The sequence below is a fragment of the Oncorhynchus kisutch genome, linkage group LG11 (assembly GCF_002021735.2).
Source record: "Oncorhynchus kisutch isolate 150728-3 linkage group LG11, Okis_V2, whole genome shotgun sequence".
NCBI lineage: Eukaryota > Metazoa > Chordata > Actinopteri > Salmoniformes > Salmonidae > Oncorhynchus > Oncorhynchus kisutch.
Window position 1 is genome coordinate 67125379 of NC_034184.2, and position 20319 is coordinate 67145697.

Below are 20319 nucleotides of genomic sequence, written 5' to 3' on the forward strand. Positions count from 1 at the left end.
TGGTTACCCACAAAGCAGCAGGGGATGACTAGCATCCCTTCAACCGCCTGCCATTATTGCCAAGTGGCTCCTCTGACCCATACGTCTCTGCTCTAACCGCTAACGTTAGGGTAAACCCTTGGTCCCGAACACCGCTTCCAAAACCCACAGTTATTGTGCTCATTCAAAACAGATTGGCTGAAAAGAGTTCAACATTATACTCTCCATACACACATTATACTGTGTCAATACATACGCTCTATGCCCAAAACTCGAACTCCTACCGTGACGGCCCACTTCACAAAGTTACGCTCAATACACCAACAATGGAGCGATTTCACAGCCGATGATATCTCAAGAACTGTGAGTGGAGGGAGAGGAAATTGCTATTTCATACACAGGGTTTTGCCACCCGGAGCATTTTACAGCACGGTTTGCCAGGTATACTTCCCCTGCATTGTGTTTCCCATTAAAACAACAGCAGGCTTCACTTGGTTTCCAGGTCTGACTCAGCTGTTACAGTAAGCCTGCTGACTTGGTGATTTTTCAGGGGCATGGTTAAAGGAAGGTTGCAGTGTGGTTTAAATCAGCAGCATGGGCCAATTTGGGATCAACCTTCACTCTCAGGTTGGTGGGCCTTGGAAAGGGAAGTATGTTTCAAGTCTGGTGTGAGGACTGGAGTCGATCAAAGGTTTAGGAGCTTTACTCTGCTTTGATAGACTAAGGACAGCATTGTTCAGATGAGGCTCATGGGAAGGTACACTTTAGGCTTCTGTGGAATCATTTGTACAACTGAAGAACCTGGTTAGAGTCTAGTGTTCTGGAGGTGACCCAGAAGGGTGTGGTGGTGTAGCACTGCAAAAAGTATGATGGTGTGGCATCCAAAATAGTTAAAGAACACACTTTATATCTCAACAACCACTAGTATCTGCTTGTCTTCAGATTGTCTTCAGATTCTAATACTTCTGGATCCTTACCATCTTGACTAGGGAGGGAAGATGGACAGTTGGCCATGCAGTGAAGTGTGTAACATCCATGACATCGCACTCCAAAAACACGCTACATTTCCATTCAAAGTAATGGAGGATTGCCTCAGACTGAGAGATGACGTAGAAAGACCACTTAGTCAAGACCACAGATGGTTAACGCAAGGCAAAGAATTGAGGGATGGGGATATGGGTCAAGATTTGAATGTACAGTAAGTCATAATGAGCACGGAATTATACAAGAATCAACCAAGACACTAAGACAGTCCTGTCATTGCTACGCCTATTTAATTATTATAATTAAGCATGTAATCCTTTATTTAACAGGGAAAGTCAGTTAAAAAAACATTTCTTATTTACAATGACGGCCTATCCCGGACGACGCTGGGCCAATTGTACACCGCCCTGTGGAACTCCCAATCACAACCGGATGTGATACAGCCTGAATTTGAAACAGGGACTGTAGTGACGCCTCTTGTACTGAGATGCAGTGCCTTAGACCGCTGTGCCATTCGACAAGGACAGCACAGTCAAGGAAGTAATTTAGGTTAATATTTATCCTTCCAAACATTGTAAAAGTTTGGATGTTTTTTTGAACAGTCCTGTGGGACCCAGTAATAGCACTTTTCTGACAATCCCCATAACATTATATGGCAGACCCATAGGCATAGAATGACTATTCCTATTGGCAGACATTCAGCTCGATCTCCTGTAGGACACATCATATACTGTACTGTACTTCAGGGGAAGCCTTAAAACCCAAAGGTGAGTTTGCATTTATGCGTTTGACTGACCGCAACAGTTAACCCACGGCTCTAAAGGCGTAAATTCGGTGGAAACAGCTGGAACGTCTTCTGAGAGGTAGAGGTAGTTTCGTAGCCAATCACGGGCACACACATGGGGAAAAAACACACAGACACACACACCAATGGAGGTGTGTTTATAATAGGCTGAAGAACTCGCTGTGGGTCCTCCAGAATAGGTCCCTACTGAGCCGTGTTCTAATATTATGTCTATGAATGGTGATTTTCTGTGCTGTGCTGCTACTGGATGAATGAGGAAGAGTAATAATGAGTCTATAGGGCTCTTAGTCTCTCTTGAGACCATGTTATTATGCCTTTGGAAAGTTGGGCAGACTGTGTTATATACATGCAACACAATCATAATCACTGTTTAAAGGAGGGGCACTGTTTTGGATGGGCAGAAACCATGCTACATTAGCGAGTGTTAAAGGCCTCGTCGCCACAAACCGAGGCGAGAAACTGATTTGCTGGTTTGTAATTAGATCCCAATCAAGAGAAGGGCATTGTTGAGTTTTTTTGTTTTTTTCCCAACTGCCTTGTTTTCCAGCTTCTTGATTAAACAGAAAGAAGAACCTTTCTGTTTAATCAAGAATCTGGAAAACAAGTCAGTTTAGTCACACTTTAACTGCTTAAGTAATCTCTGTGAGAGGGTGGAGAGGAATCAAATAAACAGGCTAAATGAATGAAGAAACGGGGGTTGGAGAGAGACAGTGATGCCTTCATACACACTCGTAGGTTTAAGGTTGGCAGGAAGAGGTAAGGTTTATTAGTGGGAGGCTGCTGATCACATTTGTGGTGGGGTTTGGGGAAGTGCGTTGACAGTACTATGTCGCATATCAAAAACAAAGCAGCTGCAGTCCAGCTGTTGAGAGTAGAGACCCCCCCTGAGAAAGCCCCAGGATCTAGTCCACCTGGAAATTCATCAAGATCGATTCAGAGAAAGAGAAATAGAGAGACAATCTCTTCCTCTACCCCCCCCCCTCTATCTTCCATTAACAAGTTAGGCTGACAGCATCCTTGCAGAAGTTGCAGCCTAACCCTTCACCCATGCCTCATGAGAACAGCCTTAGACCAACACATATTACATCCATGAAATGTTGAATCTCTGAGAGTGTGACATGTGTTTGGATTTGCTGCTGACAAAGCAAAGGATGTTCAATAACCACGCTGGAAGGCACAGATGGTCAGTGACCACATTCTTAACCACAACACAGAGACCACAGTATAAATCAAATACAATTGTATTTGTCACATGTGCCGAATACAACAGGTGTAGACCTTAATGTGACATGCTTATTTACAGGCCCTTAACCAACAATGCAGTTCAAGAAATTGAGTTAAGAAAATATTTAGTAAATAAACTAAAGTAAAACATTTGAATCAAAGAGGAACACAAGAAAATGACATAACAATAACGAGGCTATATACAGAGGTTACCGGTACCGAGTCAATGTGCGGGGGTAAAGTGACTATGCATAGATAATAAACAGCAAGTAGAAGCAGTGTTCAATGAAAATGTAAATAATCCGAGTGGCCATTTGATTAATTGTTCAGCAGTCTTATGGCTTGGGGGTAGAAGCTGTTAAGCAGCGTCTTGGACCTATACTTGGCGCTCCGGTACCGCTTGCTGTGCGACAGCAGAGAGAACCGTCTATGACTTGGGTTACTCAAGTCTTTGACAATTTTTTGGGCCTTCCTCTGACACTGCCTACTATATAGGTCCTGGATTGCAGGAGGCTTGGGATACGCACTACCCTCTGTAGCACCTTGCGGTCAGATGCAGAGCAGTTCCCATGCCAAGCGATGATGCAAACCGGTCAGGATGCTCTCGATGGTGCAGCTGTAGAACCTTTTGAGGATCTGGGGACCCATGCCAAATCATTTCAGTCTCCTGAGGGGGAAAAGGTGTTGTTGTGCCCTCTTCACAACTGTCTTGGTGTGTTTGGACCATGATAGTTTGTTGGTAATGTGGACATCAAGGATCTTGAAAATCTCAACCCGCTCCACTACAGCCCTGTCGATGTTAATGGGGGCCTGTTCAGCCCTCCTTTTCCTATAGTCCACGATCAGCTCCTTTGTCTTGCTCACATTGAGGGAGAGGTTGTTGTCACTGACCTCCTCCCTATAGGCTGTCTCATCATTGTCAGTGATCAGGCCTACCACTGTTGGGTTGTCAGCAAACTTACTGATAGTGTTGGAGTCGTGCTTGACCACACAGTCGTTGGTGAACAGGGAGTACAGGAGGGGACTAAGCATGCACCCCTGAGAGCCCTAGTGTTGAGGATCAGCGTGGCAGATGTGTTGTTGCCTATCCTTACCACCTGGGGGTGACCCGTCAGGAAGTCTAGTTGCAGAGGGAGGTGTTTAGTCCCAGGGTCCTTAGCTTAGTGATGTGCTTTGTGGGCACTATGGTGTTGAACACTGAGCTGTAGTCAATGAACAGCATTCTCACAAAGGTGTTCTCACAAAGGTTGTCCAGGTGGGAAAGGGCAATGTGGAGTGCGATTGAGATTGTGTCATCTGTGGATCTGTTGGGGCGGTATGCAAATTGGAGTGGGTCTAGGGTTTCCGGCATGATGGTGTTGATGTGAGCCATGACCAGCCTTTCACAGCACTTCATGGCTACCGTTGTGAGTGCTATGGGGCGGTAATCATTTAGCACTCACGTAATTTAGTTACCTTCGCTTTCTTGGGCACAGAGACTATGGTGGTCTGTTTGAAACATATTACAGACTCGGTCAGGGAGAGGTTGAAAATGTCAATGAAGACACTTGCCAGTTTGTCCACCCATACTTTAAGTACACGTCCTGGTAATGTCTGGCCTTGAATGTTTACCTGCTCATAACGGCTACAGAGAGCTTGATCACACAGTCATCTGGAACAGCTGGTGCCGTCATGCATGCTTCAGTGTTGCTTGTCTCGAAGTGTGCATAAAAGGCATTTAGCTTGTCTGATAGGCTTGCATCACTGTAGTCTATAATAGTAGTCTGTAATAGTTTGCAGATGTTGCCTGTAACCCATGGCTTCTGGTTGGGATATGTACGTACGGTCACTGTGGGGATGACGTCGTCGATGCACTTATTGATGAAGCAGGTGACTGAGGTGGTACACTCCTCAATGCCATCGTATGAATCCCGGAACATATTTCCGTCTGTGCAAGCAAAACAGTCCTGTAGCGTAGCATCCGCATCATCTGACCACTTCCGTATTGAGTGAATCACTGGTACTTCCTGCTTTATTTTTTGCAGGAATCAGGAGAATAGAATTATGGTCAGATTTGCCAAATGGAGGGCGAGGGAAAGCTTTGTATGTGTCTCTGTGTGTGGAGTAAAGGTGGTCAAGTTTTTTTCCCTCTGGTTGCACATGTAACATGCTGGTAGAAATGAGGTAAAAACGGATTTAAGTTTGCCTGCATTAAAGTCCCCGGCCACTAGGAGCACCGCTTCTGGATGAGCATTTTTTTGCTTGCTTATGGCCTTATACAGCTCGTTGAGTGTGGTCTTAGTGCCAGCATCATATTTCTGGTGGTAAATTGAAGGCTACAAATAATATAGATGAGAAAACTCTTGGTTTATAGTGTGGTCTTCAGCTTATCATGAGGTATTCTATCTCAGACGAGCATCACCTCGAAACTTTAGACACCACACAGTAGCAGTTATTGACAAGTAGACACCCACCTTGCCCCTTGTCTTACCAGACGTATTTGCTCTGTCCTGCCAATGCACGGAAAACTCAGCCAATTCTATATTATCCATGTCGTCGTTCAGCCACGTCTCTGTGAAACATAAGATACTACAGTTTTTAATGTTGGCTAATAATACTGACGGTAGTGGTGGTTTTCCTACTCGCCTGCGAATTCTCACAAAAATAATTTAAAGTTGATGACGAAAGATTCTAAAACAGCAACAGCCGAGGCTGAGTCACTAATCAGGCAAGCAGCAATCAAAGGCTGAAGGATGCACCACCCCCGCTTCAAAAGACAAGCGGACACTTTTCCAGACAGAAGAGAAAACACTCAAGCACCAAAGAAACTTCATAAATCTGTTGGCTGCAGATGGCTGCTCTGTCATTAGCGGGCCCCCTCTCTAGCCTCATCACCTTCAGTGAGAGAGAGAACAAACACAGCAACACACAGCAGTACTCAACTGACTTCAATCAACAGGATGCCTGCTGCCTGTACTTCTAAAGGCTTCTCAGGGCTCAGAACCGTCACTGTGGGATGAGAAGAAAGCCACTCTCTCCCTCTGATCTTCTATAAACAGATACCTGCTTGTTTTTCGCTATATCTTTCCACTCTGACAGTGACTTTCCAGGACAGGATAAAATCAGGCCGCTTTGTCTGTCGCATAGCGTCAGGACATTACATGGGCGCTCCTAGAAAAACCCTAATATTTCATACAGATTTCATGTTCTATTAACTATATGGATTTGATGCATTTCTAACCCCTTTAGAAGGTGACCTAATGTAGGAACATTTTATTTCCTTTCCTAGTTTCAGGCAGCATTCAGGTCTCTTTTTGGAAAAGAGGCTCAAACCCAAAGGGGATTTCCTGGGGGAAACAAAGGTTACATAAATAAATACTGGCTTGAGAAAGGGAGAGGGAGAGAGGGAGAGAGAGAGGGAGAGAGAGGGAGAGAGAAGGGAGAGAGGGAGAGTGGGAGATGGCAATGGCCTGATGCATTTTACTCAAGACCTCAAAATTAAAGAGAGAAAAAACTATCTTTAGGCACATCAAAGTGTTTGAAAATGGGCCAGCCAACCACTAGTCTCTTTGATGAACAAAGCTTTGATTTCAACAGGCTGATTAATGCAACGATAGGAGAATTAATGAGAGATTAATGAAAAGATAAGGGAAATGGGGAAAGGAGTTCAATATCACCACCAGTCACCACAGTAAATTGGACCCATTCTTTATGGCTGTCAACAATGTGCACTTAGTGGCTACCCTGGTGTGCTGTCTTTCCCAGCCCTTATGGTCATTGCCACGCGATATTCGACCATAAGAATTGGCAAAACAAGGGTTGTTGGAAATTTGGTACCAATATGGAATTTTAAAAGCCTGTTATATTAAATGAAGTGTCCCTTAATATAAACCACATGAATAATTCAATAAATCAGATATTTTATATTAATAAAGAAGTGCCAAAATTCTGCATTTGGACATTTCCCTCCGTGCACCCTCAGTGACATCAAGGCAGTTTTTACCAACTTAACCCCAACATTTCTCCAAGTTTTCACCATCATCAAAAGCCCTAGTTATTTTGTTGCTTTTACAAAATTATTTCTCAAGATTATTATTTATTTCACGTGATTGGTGATTATTTATGTCTGGCCCTCATTTTAAGGTTAATAACACTGTTACGTGAACTGAATTCTCATTGTAATATGGTGAAACTATTCCTTTTTAAATACATTTTTCTAAGAAATATTGAACATCTAAAAGTCAAATCATAGTGTAAAAGCAGGTGAGCTGGTTGTACTCCTTTTTACAATTTTCTTGTGTTTTGTGATGGAAAACTGAGCAGGTCAAGCATAACACGTCAACCCTGTTACCTATAGATAGACACGCTAGAATAACACGTCAACCCTGTTATCTATAGATAGACAGGCTAGAATAACACGTCAACCCTGTTATCTATAGATAGACAGGCTAGAATAACACGTCAACCCTGTTATCTATAGATAGACAGGCTAGAATAACACGTCAACCCTGTTACCTATAGATAGACAGGCTAGAATAACACGTCAACCCTGTTATCTATAGATAGACAGGCTAGAATAACACGTCAACCCTGTTATCTATAGATAGACAGGCTAGAATAACACGTCACCCTGTTACCTATAGATAGACAGGCTAGAATAACACGTCAACCCTGTTATCTATAGATAGACAGGCTAGAATAACACGTCAACCCTGTTACCTATAGATAGACAGGCTAGAATAACACGTCAACCCTGTTATCTATAGATAGACAGGCTAGAATAACACGTCAACCCTGTTATCTATAGATAGACAGGCTAGAATAACACGTCAACCCTGTTATCTATAGATAGACAGGCTAGAATAACACGTCAACCCTGTTATCTATAGATAGACAGGCTAGAATAACACGTCAACCCTGTTATCTATAGATAGACAGGCTAGAATAACACGTCAACCCTGTTATCTATAGATAGACAGGCTAGAATAACACGTCAACCCTGTTACCTATAGATAGACAGGCTAGAATAACACGTCAACCCTGTTATCTATAGATAGACAGGCTAGAATAACACGTCAACCCTGTTATCTATAGATAGACAGGCTAGAATAACACGTCAACCCTGTTATCTATAGATAGACAGGCTAGAATAACACGTCAACCCTGTTATCTATAGATAGACAGGCTAGAATAACACGTCAACCCTGTTATCTATAGATAGACAGGCTAGAATAACACGTCAACCCTGTTATCTATAGATAGACAGGCTAGAATAACACGTCAACCCTGTTACCTATAGATAGACAGGCTAGAATAACACGTCAACCCTGTTACCTATAGATAGACAGGCTAGAATAACACGTCAACCCTGTTACCTATAGATAGACAGGCTAGAATAACACGTCAACCATGTTACCTATAGATAGACAGGCTAGAATAACACGTCAACCCTGTTACCTATAGATAGACAGGCTAGAATAACACGTCAACCCTGTTACCTATAGATAGACAGGCTAGAATAACACGTCAACCCTGTTACCCATAGATAGACAGGCTATAAATGTTTTAACAATTATTTTGGGGGGGTGAAGCTTGCATTCAATTGTCATTCCCTGTTGCACACAACAGGCCTCCATTCCCCTGTGACATGGGGATTTATGGCTGATTTAAGATGAAGTCGTCAACCCTGTTACTTTACTTGGCATTTAATAGGCACTTACTATAGTACGTTTTTTATTTAACCTCTTGAGATGGGAAAACATGTTTTTTTTTAATGTAAAACGTGTTCTCTTTATGACAGAATGTTAAATTAGGTGAAATAAAGTGTTTTTGACCCAATTATACTTTCTCAAAAGGCAATGAATTGGTGGAACAACCCACAAAACAAACAGAGCTGGGACTGGCTACTTAGTGGCTACATTAATGGAACAAAAAACATACAGGGTGAGTGTGTTTGTTGATCTAACGGCTGGATCACGTCATGATGAGGGCAATGCATGGATGGAACTATTGCTGGACCCAATCCCTTTCCTGTTTTTCCTCGCTTCCTGGTTTCATTGTGTCATAGGGGTCATCACTTCATCCAACACATGCTAATATTTCTAATTGTAATCATGGTGGGGGGTTGTTACTCATTTTCCCTCAAGTCCATGTTTATGATATTCACATTGAGAACAGTAGGAACATGTTTGTCCATGTGGAACACCCTCTTCTCTGAGTATCTGACAACTGCATGTACAATGGGTCTTGGTTAGTCAAATCAAATCAAAGGAAGTCCAGGTAGCAGTAGGGGGACAGGGTGAGCAGGTAGCTAGCTGCCTAGTGGTGGGTATTCAGCAGCCTGCTGGTCTGGGGCAAGAAGCTATTGGCCAGTCTGTCTGTTTTTGTCATGATGCTCCTATACTGCCCATGTCTGAGTGATGGAAGTGGTGAGAACAGACCGTGGCTTGGGTTGCTGAGGTCCTTGATGATCTGATGTTGTAGGTGTCCTGGAGGGCAGGCAGTGTGAACCCAATGGTGCGTTCGACTGAGAGTACCACGCTCTGTAGACCCTTGTGGACAGCGGCAGTAGAGTTGCAGTACCAGGCTGTGATGCAGCCTGACAGTATGCTCTCGATGGTAATCCTGTAGAACACTGTGAGGGCCCTCGGGGACAGGCTACATTTCTTCAGTCTCCTGAGATTGAAGAGTCGCTGTCGTGCCTTCTTTATCACATTGTCTGTGTGGTTTAACCATTTCAGCTCCTCTGAGTTGTGTACGCCAAGGAAATTGATGTTTTTTACCCTCTCCACAGCATCCCCATTGAAGAGGATGGGGGCGTGCCCAACCTGGTTCCTCCTGAAGTCCACAATCAGCTCCCTTGTTTTGTTGACGTTGAGGTGGTTTAACTGGCACCACACCGTCATCGTGCCTACGTCCTCTCTGTAGGCCGTCTTGTCATTGTTGGTTGTCAGGCCTACTACTGTCATCAGCGAGCTTGATGATGGAGATGGAACTGTGTGAGGTCACGCAGTCGTGTGTATACAGGGAGTACAGGAGGGGACTGAGGTCGCACCCTTGTGGGGCCCCCGTGTTGAGGATCGTGGTGGGGGCTGAGTAATGCTCGGTTATAATTTTCAGAACTGTAAGCATTAAACAAGATTAAGATCTGAGCTTGTATACTTTTTCACTTTGAGCTTTAAGATGGCAGTTTTACTAAAATGGCCTTACAAATAAGAATGTACCAGTGTTTGAGCTTGACCGGTTGCTATTGATGTACATCCGACAGCACGTCTCTGATTAGTGATAAAACCAAGGGCTGCATGATACACAGAGTCAAGAGCCTTCAGTGTAGAGCTTGAGGCTTGCACATAGTCACCATAGTCACACAGATAGAAAAGTACATCTATTTTCTGGCGGCAAAGGAAAAACACATTTTGTGCAGGTAATAAAACCTGTTTCCAGACAAGGTTCTCTACATGGGTGATGAAGCTCAACTTCTCTTCCAGCCAAACTCCCAGATATTTGTACGTTTTGACTTGCTCTATAGAATGTGCTTCCAAGGTAGTCATTACATGGTTTTCAGAGTGTTTAGTATTGGAAAAAAACATTGAGAGGAATTCAGAACAAGCTTCAAGTCGGACAGATTCTGTTGAATGATGTTAATAGCTATTTGAGATTTTACAAAAGTCCAACTGCTTCTACTCGAATGGAGAACAGTGTCATCTGCATAACAAATGTTGTGGATTTAGTAGTGGATGCTGTCTTATGATATAATAGTATGGACTTCTTAGGGTCACTTCTAAGGGGAAATGTATACTCGAATATATGCTATTATATGCTATAATTAATTACTTAAAAATCATACAATTTGATTTTCTGGATTTTTGTTTTAGATTCCGTCTCTCACAGTTGAAGTGTACCTATGATAAAAAATTACAGTCCTCTACATGCTTTGTAAGTAGGAAAACCTGCAAAATCGGTAGTGTATCAAATACTTGCTCTCCCCACTGTACATCATCAATGATGCTATTTAGGCCTATATAGCATTTGTGATGTCATCAACAGATATGGTTTCAATTCAACACAGAATTCAACTGAAAATAGAAAAATAGACAATACAATAGGCCTAGGGTTTCAAGCTCTGGTTGATTGAAAATGTCATGATATTTAGTGATGTTGAATTGTGTTTGGTTGTCAACGCAACCAAATGTCAACATTTGAAGGAGATGTATCTTCTGCTTGGACAGTTTCATGTGCCACTGACTTAGTCTGGTTTAAATTCCAGTTTGTCTACAATTAATAATTGATAATTGTTGGATTCACGTCTCCATCTTCACCAAAAATGTAAGTTAAAGAATAGGACTAAATCAAATCAAATGAAACATTTTAAGTGTTTTTTTGTTTAAAACAATTTATCCCATAAATATTGTGGTCTTCAATGTCAAAGTTTGGGGTGGCAGGTAGCCTAGCGGTTAGAGTGTTGGACTAGTAACTGAAAGGTTGCAAGATCAAATCCCTGAACTGACAAGGTGAAAATCAGTTGTTCTGCCACTGAACAAGGCAGTTAACCCACTGTTCCTAAGCTGTCATTGAATATAAGAATTTCTTCTTAACTGACTTGCCTAGTTAAAAAAAAAAAAGTTACAGGACTTTGATGTTAAATCTGTTTGTTTGCCATGGCTAGCTAGCTGGATGGCTAATGTTTGCGTTTAAATAATGCAGCAGGCTACTCCGGCTTTTTTGTTTCACCTGCCGGTTGGAAGGTAGAGACTGCAGTGTCTGAGATGTCAGAGAGGCAGAGGGACTGTTCCTGACCACTGCTGATGTGTGGTTGATTTTCTGGCGCTTTACTGCAGCCAATGCATCTGACCATCAATGGAGGATCAGCCACCTATGGAGGAGGGGCTACTATGGAGGAGGGGCTACTATGGAGGAGAGGCTACTATGGAGGAGGGGCTACTATGGAGGAGGGGCTACTATGGAGGAACTGGGAACGTCGGACAAAGCAACAGGCCCTTGTCTGACAGACAACATTTCTCCCTGGCTGTACTGTACCATTGATGCACCATCTGCTCAAGCCATACTGACTTTTCCAAACAGCCTCAACTTCATTCGTTTTGCATCTTTCATTTCTTGTTCATTGATGAATAATGTAAAGTATTTTGTTAACAAGAGGACCACCATGGAAATAGGTTTCTAAACTTTTGCATGTTATCCACTGTGATTTTTAAATGTATTGTATCCACGTGTGGTTGTATTGTGTTATTTACAATCATCATAAACTTGATTTAAAGTGCATTAACGTTTGATTGGAACTATCCAAGCAGAAGATGAATCTCCTCCAAATGTTGATATTTGGTTGCGTTGACAACCAAATAAAATGAAATATCACTTTTGAAATACAATATAGCCTATTAACTTGTCGACAAGTTAACAAATGATATGTTGGACTCACATCTCCAACTCAACCAAAAATAAAGGTTAAAGAATGGGATTAAGCCAGTGGCTTAGATGTAACTATCCAAGCAGTAGATATCTCCTTTGAATGTTGATATTTGGTTGCGTTGTCAACCAAACACAATTCAACATGACTTTTGTAATACAGTAAGTAGCCTAAAGTTAAGGCTATCTTACAAACTAATGTAACGTGGCCACATTTCAAGGCTACTGTAACTAACTATACATTTCTTCTCGTGTAATCATATAAAGCGTGCATGACAAAGATAGTAGGTCGTCGCAGGTCTGGAGAGATCTTCACAATTGCTGTAATAATCATTGTAGAATCTCGTATGGCATTGATCACTTGCACCATGTACTTTTAATGTAATCTCATCTGCAATCCAGGTTAATTGATTCTGCTATTAGATAAAGCACAGTGATAAAACATGAACCTGTTGTATAATAAAATATTGTATTCCCATTTGAACCTTGCTGCGCTTTTAAGTATTTAAAAGCGCAGTGATAAACATTTGGTTGACAACTAAACCAAAAGTCAGACATTGTTTTTCCATTGGAATTTGGTTGTGATTTTAGATGGTTGAAAGCATTGTGATAACATATTGGAAATTCAACTAACTTTTGGCTGTCTTATTGAGTGGGTAAATATAGGTTGCAATCTGATTGATCAACAACCAAATATTACCCAAATATCCACGTTGAAATGACACGGTGTGCCCAGTGGGTATGGACTTCTAAGGGGGTAAGTATAAGAACAAGTATTACCTCATCAAGTGAGGAACTAGAGAAATAGAATGTGCTTGAACCTCTTCTATATAAACACATCCATACACATCTAACAATTCTATAAACATACATAGGCACGCTGGCTCAAAACTAAAGCTAGGGCGCTTTTAACTTGATGAATACTGGGGAATGTTTACCCTTATGGTGTGACAAGTATTTTTTCCTTTGTAATGGAGGCCGAGTTAAGAATGGTTCTGGTCAGCGTTACAGTACATGGTGCAGCAGACATTGACCAGACCCAGTGCGCCCTTTCCCGACACCCAAGGGAAGCCAAGTGTTTTGCTAACAGTCTGCCTGGAAGACACTGGATTGGAGAGCCTCTCCGCCAAGTGCAAGGGGCCGGCTCGTATTAGCAACATTACTCGAGTTAGCTTACATTAGCTTACATAAAGGTCCCACCTTCTCCTCTCCTTCCCTTGCATGTCTGTTCATTTCTCCCACACACATGTTCACACGCACAAGGTCCATTTGGGGAGAGGAGAGAGGACTAAATTGAATCACACTGTTTTTTTTGTCTCCACGGTTCATGTTTGGACATGAGAGCAACACACTTCCTTGATGAATATCCATCTCCGTCCTCCTCTGCTTCATATTTTCCAGAGTTTAGGAGAGTTTGGGAGAAGAAACAGTTTGGCATGTCAAGTCAAATACAGCCACGGCGGCCAACGTCTGTTATTCAATCAGGGAGGGACAGAGGGAGCAGAGTTTTACATATAACATAAATAAATGCTTTCCATGTGGAGCATGGGCCCCATTTGTATGTCTCTTTTACTGAAACAAGGCCCTAAACCATTTGTATTACATATCTGTGGAAGGACATAAAACCATCACCTCTCTACTTTTTCTAGACAGGAACGTGGGCGTGAGTGTCACTAATACAAATCAAGGATTTATGGTGAGCTAGCCCAGTAACAACTCCACGTCTCATCAGCAATGAACGGTGGCTTTAAAGGACTAGTTCATCTCAAATAAGAAAGCACATTTTCAGTATTTTGCTGAAACCGATACCCGTGTCTGATTAATTATGTACCGGAGTTTACATTTGTACCCATGTGTGTAGAGATGTGTGTAGAGACACATAAACTCAGTAAAAAAAAGAAACATCCCTTTTTCAGGACCCTGTCTTTCAAAGATAATTCGTAAAATCCAAATAACTTCACAGATCTTCATTGTAAAGGGTTTAAACAGGACAGGTACAGGATGGAAACAACAACTGCCCGAGTTACACCAGGAACGCACAATCCCTCCATCAGTGCTCAGACTGTCTGCAATAGGCTGAACTGAGGGCTTGTAGGCTTGTTGTAAGGCAGGTCTTCAGCAGCCATCACCGGCAACAAAGTCACCTATGGGCACAAACCCACCGTCGCTGGAACAGACAGGACTGGCAAAAAGTGCTCTTCACTGACGAGTCTTTTGTCTCACCAGGGGTGATAGTCAGAATCGTGTTTATCGTCGAAGGAATGAGCGTTACACCGAGTCCTGTACTCTGGAGCAGGATCGATTTGGAGGTGGAGGGTCCGTCATGATCTCGGGCGGTGTGTCACAGCATCATCGGACTGAGCTTATTGTCATTGCAGGCAATCTCAATGCTGTGCGTTACAGGGAAGACATCCTCCTCCCTCATGTGGTACACTTCCTGCAGGCTCATCCTGACATGACCCTCCAGCATGACAATGCCACCAGCCACCAGGGTAACATCTCACAGTTAGAACTGGCAAATCTGGTGCAGTCCATGAGGAGGAGATGCACTGCAGTACTTAATGCAGCTGGTGGCTACACCAGATACTGACTGTTACTTTTGATTTTGACCCCCCCGTTGATCAGGGACATATTCCATTTCTGTTAGTCACATGTCTGTGGAACTTGTTCAGTTTATGTCTCAGTAGCTGAATCTTGTTATGTTCATACAAATATTTACACTTTGCTGAAAACAAACACAGTTGACAGTGAGAGGACGTTTATTTTTGGACTGAGTTTATATATATATGACATGAACCACAATATCATTGAGGAACATCAGGGTGGATGGAGAGGGAGGGCGGGTGGCAGGGATTTGGACACATGGTGTAAAAAAGAACAATATCACTATCTATTTGCGGTATTTTAGATACTAATGCTCTGCCATAAGTGAATGTCCTGTTTTTGTATTTTCCATTTCTTGTATGCTAAGCCATTTTGGAACACACATCTGTTAGCATCTAACCACTGTATTTCTGTTAATATTGTACATTGTTTATATATATTTGTGTTTGTTGTTGAAGCTGTTCTTATGCATAAATATCAATGATTGTATCTTTGCATGACCTTGTGATCAAATAAAATATATAATCCCAGCCCAAAAATGTAAAGCTCGCTAGTAGGAACTCAGCTCCACTTTGGACCACTTTTGAGGTATGAAACTTTGATTTTGCGGTGAACAACTATCCCTTTAGGGCAACACATGTCATGTCAGTGCAGTTCTCGTCACTGAGGTGTTGAGTCTGTTGACATTCATTATTGGTCATGCCACTGTGAGGGGTGATGCAGTCTGCCCTGCTACTGTACGTCTGAGCCTGCTGCCCCCACAACCAAGACAGAGCTGCCACTCAGTCATCCTTCATTACAGCTAAACTCAGCAGCCTGGCAGGAGGCCACCCTCTCTCTCTCTCTCTCTCTCTCTCTCTGTTAGCCTGACATGGGAGCAGCCCTGGGGGGAGAAACTCAAACTATGCAAGCCCCTCTCTGGCTCAAAACTCCATGGGACTGGTCCAGAATTAAGAGCATTCAGACAGACACACAAGCACACACACACAAGCACACACACAGGCATGCTTCAGAGTGATATATAGTATCCTCTTATCTGTCTAGTAGATCTGTGTAGTGTAGTATCCTGAGACCCAGTACAGACGTTGACATTTCTTTAGGAAGCATACTGTGCTGTTCCCATAAATAGACCCTCAGTTGGTGGTCCCCACGTGGCATAAGCATGTCAGTGTTGAATAATTCCCAGCTCTCGCCTATGCAGTACGTTACTGTCAGACCCGGGTCAACTGAGGGCAGGAGCCGCGACTGAAAACCATAACAAGTGTAATTACACCACCGCATCGCCATCATCATCATTAGGGGCATTAGTGAAACACATGGGATTACTTCTTTCCTCCAACAACTACTCCAGTGGTTATCTACTCCAATGGTTATCTACTCCAACTGTTATCTCTTAGACAAGGTATGTAGGCTACATTACAGACCAGGTCACAGGAAAATAGTTACGTCAGCACTGTCGTCCTCTGTAGTTCAGCTCGTAGACATGGTGCTTGCAACGCCTGGATAGTGGGTTGGATTCCCAGGACAACCCATATTTAAAAAGTACGCAAGCTTTGGATAAAGGCCTCCGCCAAACTCCATTATTATATTACTGTTTGGAGATGCATCACTGTGCTCCTCTTTTGAACAGCTGAAGGCCTTTTGCCTGTCTCTGTGTCTCAGATATTCATTTACAACAGTCCCATGAACATCATTAAGGGAATATTCTGCATGTGTGGAAGGCTTCCAAATTCCACCCCCCTTCCCTAACTAATAAACCATTAACATGAGTAGACTGTCTCCACATGTGCTGTAGGCCTAAGCATCTAACAATTTTCAGTCCTTGCTCCAATGTTGAAAAGATTCCACATAATACCTTCAAGTGGTGAATGTTGACGCTCTAGTTAGTCTATTGCAGAATTGATCCTTAGGACATTATTAACACATTTACGTTTAAGAGGCAGCAGTCTTCAACCTTTATCTGAATTGGAAACGCTTGAACATGCATTTAGACTGGGGGTAGCACACAAAGGCTGGAATGGTGCATCGTGCCTGCCGGCAGATAAATTCCACATTACCAGGCATTAAAAGCAACAAATCACCATGAGTGAATTCCCACAAACTAATTTTATGATGTTTCCAAAAGAAAAACAACTTAATTATCTTTGACAATACCTCATAAAGTAAACCCTCCTGGTATGTGTAAGGGCTCATTACATTGAGGCACACTTAAAGCAGGTATTTGTCCCGGACTAGGCTGGTAAGAAAACCATTAAGGCTAGTCCCTGTCACTGATATAAAGCATACAAGGACACATAGTTTCATTCTTGTGTATTTTATTCCTCTCTTGTTACAATATATATATTGTTTCATGCAAGCATTTCATCGTAAAGTCTACACCCGTTGTATTTGGTGCATGTGACGAATTTATTTTGACTTGATTCGACTTGACAATATGGATCAAGAAAGGGTCAAAAGTATCTAAGGCACATGTGTCAAACTCATTCCACCGAGGGCCGAGTGTGTGTGGGTTTTCGCTCCTCCCTTGTACTTAATTGATAAATTAGGGTCACTAATTAGTCAAATATATATATATATATATATTAAATACAGACACTAGGCCCTCCATGGAATGATTTTGGCACCCCTGATCTAAGCGGTAGGACACAGCACAAAACCTCAAAATGGATAATATCAGCTCGATTTCAACAAATACATGAGATGGGACGTTTCTAGGCGACGGCGTTGTTTTTTAGAGTATTTACTGCATAGCCTACTTATGCCTGGAAATATTTCTCCCTAATGGCCTCCGCTGGCAAAAGCAGAACACACTGAATATTTTTTTTCTCCAAAAAAGTGAATCATCTTCGAGCAGTTTATGAATATGGCACATCCACAAACAGCTGACAGGAAATACAGTCGAGGAAACTGTCAGGGCTGTAGAATCACCAGTTTTCCCCCAGCTCCACATTCCCCTCAGTCACAGGTCATCATACTTCAGAGTTATTTTCCATAGAAAATTAGAGACAGCTTGCTCATATAGATTTTTGTTCTTGTAAGAGCCAAGTGACTCTAACTCCGAAGGAATGAGCTCAAAAATTAAGCTCCCGGGGCCACATTACAATGACTTGGCAGCCCGTAATTATTTTATGGGGCTAGCGAAAACAAAGGTGCTTTTTGTGAGGTCATCTCATAGTGGTGATTATATGATCTCCAGAGCTTGTCAAAATGGCAATCTGCGTGCCATTGAATTGACGAGGAGAGACAGTAATTACCGGTCACTCACTACCCAGGTAAATTATCAGACGGAGCCGTATATAGGCTAACGCTAACCCCAATGAAATGAAGTTGAAGCCAAGTCAGGGACGTGTCATTGGAGACACATACACGAAATCACAAACACATACACACCTTCCCCTTGAAAGTGTATCCTTTTTCTTTGGCCCGGGCCCATAACCAGTCCCAACTGTCCTGTCTACTGGATGGTTATATGCGGAAATGTATTCAAAGTGATACAAAACTCCATCTACTGCTCCAACTCAATTACATGATTGGCTACTGATACAGCAGGTAGCCTGTGTTCTCCATCTTCCAGACACAGCCATCTACTGTCTGCGTCGTTGATCTGTGGCAATTCCTTTCAGTGTCCATTGCTAGCACAGTCAATACCTGCAGAGTCGCGCACATCTTGTATTACTTTTTACCATTAGTCACGGAGCCGTCGGTGACAGATCATTGAAAAGTCTCCGCAGACACGGTAGATAGAGCGCACAGCAAGCCACACAACCAGCCACAAGAAAATGAGATACGCTACATCATCACATCTTCAGCTTTCCAAATGTATGTGGACATGTTCTGATTCCACGTCAAAAACGTGTCGCACTGTATACAGTTATGAGATAGACCGAGCGTTGCTAGAATGACACGTTACCCAAAGAATAATGACTGATTGGTTTAACACTTGGTTGTCGATGCTGTCAAAGACACGCGCTGTGTATTTACACCCACAAGACGCAACGAACTCAAGAGGTTTTAAGCATCAGTCTGATATTTTTTTTAAGTATTGTCAAGTTAAAAACATTCGTAAATCCCAACAGAAGACCGACAAGGACACGATTTACTGACCCATCACTCACTTTCATAACGCTATAATACTTGCACAGCACCAGCGTCTTAAAAAGTGGAACTTCACGCAAAGGCGATTGCACCAAGGAATTTTAGAATAGGATGTGCATGATCACAAAATCCTTTAGCTAAACTCGCACAGACTATGTCATTTCAACTAACTATTAAGCAATGCATGCATGAATGGATGCATATGTGCGAAAGTTGTGCTTAATACTTTCTCACCATACTAAACCAGTTCATCCAAATGAGAGAGAGCAGGGGAAAAAATGATGCGCGTCACATACCGTCCAGAAGCTGATATGCAGTCGACAGTTGGCAGTACCACAAGGCGAGATGTATTCCAAAGGACCACAGGGAGAGGCTGCTGATAGAGGGGAAAAAGTGAATCATTTAGCTGAGTTCAATTCTCGGTTTTTCAAAACACTTTCAATGCGCGTAAAATATGTGCGAATTTACCGTGAAGTCATCTTCGATCTTGTTAAGTCCACACAAAAGTCCTCTTGTTCCAATGTGATAGTGGTAAGAGTTGGAGCCCGCTCTATCCCTCACTCACTCCCTCTTAAAAAGATCTTGCTCTCCCCCTCACTTGGACTGCCCGCATTTGCAAATGAAACAAAGGCTGCTTTAGTCTTCCAAGACTGAACCGGTCCTCAAACACTGAAATCTGACTCCTCACAGTCGCTCTTCCTGGACCACTGCTTTATCCAACTCTGCCCTCATAGAGGTCTGGTCCAAAATGATTGACAGCCTTGATAAAGATAACAAAAATGCTGTCTAAAATGAATAATACAAATACTGAGATACAGTATATTATATACAAAAAAATGGTAAATTATATTATTTCCTACTAATACATTTGCTCAAATTGGTTCCAATCCAAGTGCCAATGTAATTTATCAAACTCCAGGCGGTGCTATGGTCAGATGATATGAAGATAGAGCTCTTTGACCACGCACACCAGTGGTGGGTTGGGCACCCGAAAAACGGAAGACTGTGTAAAATTTGGTGGTGGATCGTTGATGTTATAGGATAAATTTGCTTCCACAGGTCCTGGGGCTCTTGTTAAGGTCAACGGCATCATTATTTTTATCAAGTACTTGGACATTTTAGCCAAAAACCTGGTTGCCTCTGCCAGGAGGCTGACACTTGGCCAGAAGTGGATATTCCAGCAAGACAATATCCTCAAGCACACATTAAAATCCACAAAGAAATGG

General features: G+C 42.5%; 1 protein-coding gene across 4 annotated transcripts in view; it reads right to left on the minus strand.

Annotated features, from left to right (window-relative positions):
• The window catches only part of LOC109899368 (collagen alpha-1(XVIII) chain), a 78460-nt gene extending 58652 nt beyond the window's left edge, over positions 1-19808 (minus strand). For 2 of the 4 annotated variants that reach the window (XM_020494548.2, XM_020494546.2), the window contains exons 1-2: positions 19562-19807; positions 19390-19469 (exon numbers count right to left, since the gene is read on the minus strand). In XM_020494548.2, the coding sequence (XP_020350137.1) occupies positions 19390-19469; positions 19562-19572 (91 nt within the window). In that variant the 5' untranslated portion in view covers positions 19573-19807. Of the gene's footprint in view, positions 1-19389; positions 19470-19561 lie in introns of all 4 variants that reach the window. The other 2 variants (XM_031836144.1, XM_020494547.2) reach the window with 2 other exon arrangements.
• Positions 19809-20319: the final 511 nt, after the last annotated feature.